Source organism: Taurulus bubalis (genome assembly GCF_910589615.1).
Source record: "Taurulus bubalis genome assembly, chromosome: 19".
In the NCBI taxonomy this organism is placed as follows: domain Eukaryota; kingdom Metazoa; phylum Chordata; class Actinopteri; order Perciformes; family Cottidae; genus Taurulus; species Taurulus bubalis.
In genome coordinates this window covers 11,602,201-11,607,530 of record NC_136607.1, presented here as the reverse complement: position 1 = coordinate 11,607,530, position 5,330 = coordinate 11,602,201, and the positions used below count along the sequence as shown (strand labels likewise).

General features: G+C 38.0%; 1 protein-coding gene across 1 annotated transcript; it reads right to left on the bottom strand.

The window, feature by feature from the left end:
• Window positions 1-2,489, bottom strand: LOC306751180 (prolactin-releasing peptide receptor-like; the record flags this gene model as incomplete). The annotated part of the gene is made up of 2 exons (XM_079234723.1): window positions 1-634; window positions 2,041-2,489. The coding sequence occupies 2 exons, from the start codon at window positions 2,487-2,489 to the stop codon at window positions 1-3; spliced, it is 1,083 nt and encodes a 360-aa protein (XP_079090849.1).
• Between the last annotated feature and the right edge of the window lie 2,841 nt (window positions 2,490-5,330).

Below are 5,330 nucleotides of genomic sequence, written 5' to 3'. Positions count from 1 at the left end.
TCACAAGACCACACTGGCAGGACAGTGATTTGCATGCACTCCAATGCGATGGTGACACGTGAACATCTTCCGTAACTCGGCGCGGAAGCGGTCGTGTAGCCATGCATAGAGGAAGGGGTTACAACAAGAGGAGCTCATGGCACACAGGTGGCACAGCAGTTGGATGAGTAGAAAGTAGCGCTTGTTAATGAGGTGAATGTCTATGTCTCGCAGCACATTGAACACATGAATGGGAAGCCAACACACTGCAAAGGCAGACACCAAGAGCGCAACCAGGCGAAAGATCTTTCTCTTGCGAGCTTGCTGAGCTCCCGCCTGGTCTTGTGTCCTGTGGCCTGGTGCAACACACTTCCTCAGTTTGACAGTAATACAGAGATAAGACACGAAGAGGGCTGACAGCGGCAGGACATACGTGACCAGCAGGGTGCTGTATGCGTAAGCGCGTCTTTCTTTCTCTTGACCCAACCAGAACTCCTCACAGATGGTGAAGCCTTCCTCTTTGAACACCACGTGGTACGTGTGGGTGACCGCCGGAGCCACCAGGCCGCAGGACAGCAGCCAGATGCCGGTGAGGACGGAGGCACAGGTAGCCACAGAGGTACGCTTCTTCATGAGATGAACTGTGGCATAATATCTGCAATAAAGAAAGAGGAGTGCTTTATAATGAGGGTCCAACATTTGTTTTTAATTAATGCATGGCTAGTCATGATCCAATGTAGGAATGATGGCTTGTTTTATAAGGAACAGGAGATTACTTAAAGTATAACTGTTAAATTAGTTAATTGGCTATTAAAGTCACTGCACAGAATCTCAGAACATTGCATTTAATGTACCTTTAAAAAAAAAAAAAAAGTACGATAATGATATCGTAACCTTTGTTTATATAGCAGCACTTTATGTGGAAGATATGTAGCAAAACCCAACAAAATTACAAAGACAGAGCTTTACATTTGACCCAGAACAATAAGAAAAAGAGGAAAATCATTTACATTTCAAACTCTTAAGATTGAGCAGAGGCGTATTTAACTGTAAATACGTATACACACTTCATATACACTGCATACACTTTGCATTTTTGCACTTTAATTTCCTTAAATTCATATGCTCTGCTGTTTTGTTGTATTGAGTATTTTCCATACCTAATATTTGTGTGTCTTCTATGTAACATTGCTTGCTGCTGCCACACACAAATTTCCCCTTGAGGATGAATAAAGTATAAATCTATCTATCTATCTATCTATCTATCTATCTATCTATCTATATGATAAAACGGCAGAAAAAAGCTAAGGCGGGTTTTCAGCTGCTGCTTAGAAGCCTCCATTGATGTTGCTGTTCTCGGCTCAGCTGAAAGGAGATGACTGAACAATTTGAGGAGAAGGAAGCTTTTCTGTAGCCGTTTGAATGTGTATAACAGTGAGCAGCAGAGTCTCAGGGGTCTACCGGGGGACATGTCTCTGCAGCACATTGTTCTGTCTGTGCACAAAGTGTAAAGCTGGATAATTGGATTTTGGTCTGTGCCCATCAGGCACGTACTGCTGCAAGCAGCCCAAATTGTTTTGTATGTGGTCGTTTACACATTATTTACAAGTTTGTTTTCATATATAAAAATAAATGAGAGTTTGACTCATGTGTGATTTTTTTCATTATATAATTAATTTATAATTTTTACTTAAAGGTTATAATTTACCGACTCATTATATGAGCTAACAAAAACCTGATTATTAATATATATTAAACCAGAGGAGTCTTACTCACATCATATTATACTCTGAATCATACTAAGTCCTAATGTAGTCATTAAGTAGTGAACCGTTCATGTTAAAGTGGTGCTATTAAAGGTTCCATCTTTCTGCACATCTCCATCATTTCTAAATGCATATGAATGGAAATTGATGACAGATAATTGTAGAATTTCCTGGTTGTCTAATTTCTGTCTTGTCAAGAGAAAGAAGACCAAAACGAAAACGTTTAAAGATAATTCAAAAGGTCTTTTGTGATTTTAGTGGAGTCAATTCTTGCAGTGCAAAGGGAACCACCCACCTGTCCACAGCAATAGCAGTGAGCGTGAAGACCGAAACGTAGACTGTGACTGGTTGGATGAGGAACACCAGATAGCACATCGGGCGGCCAAAAACCCAACCGTGTGGGTTGAAGGCGTAGGCGAGGGTGAAAGGGACGCAGGACACACACATGAGCATGTCAGAGAAGGCCAGGTTTCCGATGAAGAAGTTGGTGACATTGTGCATTTTGCGGGTTCGACAAATGACATAGAGGAGCAGGTAATTCCCAAAGACGCCCACCACCACAACGAGCACATAGCAGGGGATGATGAGAGGCTTGAACGTCTGCAGCAGAGCCACATCTGCAAACTGAGAGGTGCGGTTGGTGGAGCTGTTCTGCACCGCAACCTCATAAATGTGTCCATCTGTCGGTTCTCCTGACATGGACGGCTGTGTGTTCCCAACAAAGCCACTGTGATTTCCCTCCATGGCAACAAAGCTCAGTCTGCCAGCACCTGCACTGTCCAAAAAAACAATCATTTGCAAAACATTAACAACTTCTCCAAATGTCAAATCAGCATATTGCAAACAACATTCTGTTCATGACATTTAATAAATGGAAGAACATTATTAGATAATTAATGCTTTTACCAACGTATTTTCACAGAGGCAAAGACCACACTGTTAAAGGGTTTATAATCACAAAGGCATTTAAATGCACAACATTGTGCTTCTTTCACTGAAATGTACATACTTAAAAGGTCACAGAATTGTGTCTGCACATAGAGGTAAGACAGCACTGTGTTAGTGTGATTACAGACCAGTTTTTAGTATTTTTCAGCATCAGTTTGTATTATGTTGGATTTTGATGCATTTTCTTAAATAAATACTATTGTGTTACTTTGCTGATTATTATTGTCACAGTGGAGAATGAATTAGAGAGATAATTAAATGAACACTGTAACATAACATTTCCCTTTGGCAAGACTTTTCTAGATATTAAATCTTGAGTGCAAAATTACTTAAAACAATATGTTGAACTCAAAGCCAGATGGAATTTGATGTCTAAAGAGAATAATTGCTTTTTAAACTTTATATTGTCTGCATATCGTTAGTTTTTTGCGACAACATTTTTTTTTTTTATGATATGAACACTTTTATTACCTGATTTAGTCAAATCAGAGTTCTTATGCTTCACGTCCGCCTGAATCAGATAACTGAATTAAAATTACAGTTCATGGACAAAATAACAGAAACACTTGCAAAATAATACTGCTGCATTGACAAACTTAGTTTAAAATGATTTCAAACCTTTGGTTGGGATTTGTCTGATGATTCATCTTGAAGGTCATTTTTTTAGAGTTTATCTTTCATGCATAAAGAAGGTTGACTTTTCTGTGTTCATCTTACAGACTGACCGCTGCTAATCATCAGTAGAACAATTCTGTCTTGAATCCAGTTCAAAAGATCATATCCGCAGAAATTAAATTCTGAATTAAATGCAATATTCATCTTCATAACCAAATTAGTACTTTCATTTTAAAAATTCAAGTCCAGCATGGAGCAAGTACCGAGTGTGGACTGCTGACGTTCCCTTAAGCGAGGCACTGAACCCCTACCTGCTAATTCCCTCCAACTGCATGCCTATGGGTCCTATGTGTGTTTGTAAAATAAATAGGAGTGAAACTATTTAATTTCCCCGGGGGATTAATAAATATAAATAAAGTAATTATTCTTCTCAAGCAGACACTTGAACGAATTTCCTTGAGTATGATTACACATACAGTATGAACTCAAGCCCAATGGCACAACATGTTATCAACTTGGATGCTAAAGTGCAGAAACAAAATAATAAATGTAATAATACTAACAAGATATTTGTTGTCCCCTGTTTCCCTCTGTTTTATTCCTGTGTGTTCATGTTCACAGTGTCTTTTTCTTCCTAAATTATGTGAATAACATATCATATTTATGGTCTGGATTTATTATAGACGTCTAGATATGACCAAGCTCTGGCCCATGCTGTTACCCCCTACCCATATATCTCTCAACACACATGTAATGAAAAAGAAAAAAGGTTATTTCTTTCAAAACATTTGCATAATCCAGGGTGTGCAAATACATATTTCTTTGAGCCATAACAGCTTTGCCTGAATTACAAACAAACATAAGCACTGTGACTTTTGATATTTAAGAAGATGATGTGAAAATAGTGTGTATTATTACCGAACAAGATATTATATTTATGCAGTATTGTCATTTCAATTGTATTCTATGTACTTCTTCTATGAGAAAAGATACTATCACTACCTCTTAACAAACATTCAAACAAATACAGATAACCCAATTTACACAGTAACTCACCTGTGTTGGTGTAAAGATGACTTGAATGAGTATGAAGAGGGAACCTTCCTTGTGCGCTTCTTCTCAGTGAGTGAGTTGAAGAAGCTGCTGAGAGAGAGAGAGAGAGAGAGAGAGAGAGAGAGAGAGAGAGAGATTTCTGTGAAAATGACAGTAAGCCAATAAGATGGCAGGAACCCAAAAAGATTCATGTCTGGGTTGGACTTGATGATGTCGTTTGATCTTGAACTGATTGCTTCGTGGTCAGGACTGATAGATTAGAATAATGACAGTAACAGTATTTATTGATCTGTTCACAGAGGTGCAGGACTCTATATCTGAGAGCGAATATATTATTGTTTGTCGATGCATGCACGCATGACAGTTCTGATTAAACATTGTATTTATGTGCCGTTAGTGCACTGTTTTCACAAATTTTGCATCGATCATTGATTAGGATGTAGCTGATTAAAGTGGGAATTTTAATCGTTGGGATATTACTATTTAGGTGGCTAAAAATGTCACAATTTTAATGTTTCTACTTTAGATATAATTGCATTTAAATCTTTCTGTAATTATCATCTGCAGAACATGCCAGTTACAACTTATTTTCTGTAGTTTTCCCTTACAATAACTAAAATAGATTATGTATTAAAGCCTTTTCCCCAACAAAACCCATTCTAATTGCAAAGGAAGTGACAATTTTTTTTACAAGAATGTGCTTTTGAAAAATGTCCCCATTTAAAGCATTATGCCACAAACTCCTGCTTTGACAAGTGAGGGCTTCCATTAATTCCAGTGTTCACCAAACCTTCTCTGGATAAAATGTTTTAAAGTGCACTGTGACTCACAGTTACATATGTCCTTGGTTCCAAATATCAATAGGCTTAGACATTTAATTTATTTAGCTAAAAATGACCTTTCGCTGCAGACGGAAAATTAATATTGGAAGTCAGAAGGAAGGTATGCCTCTGATGCTTCATTCTTCTT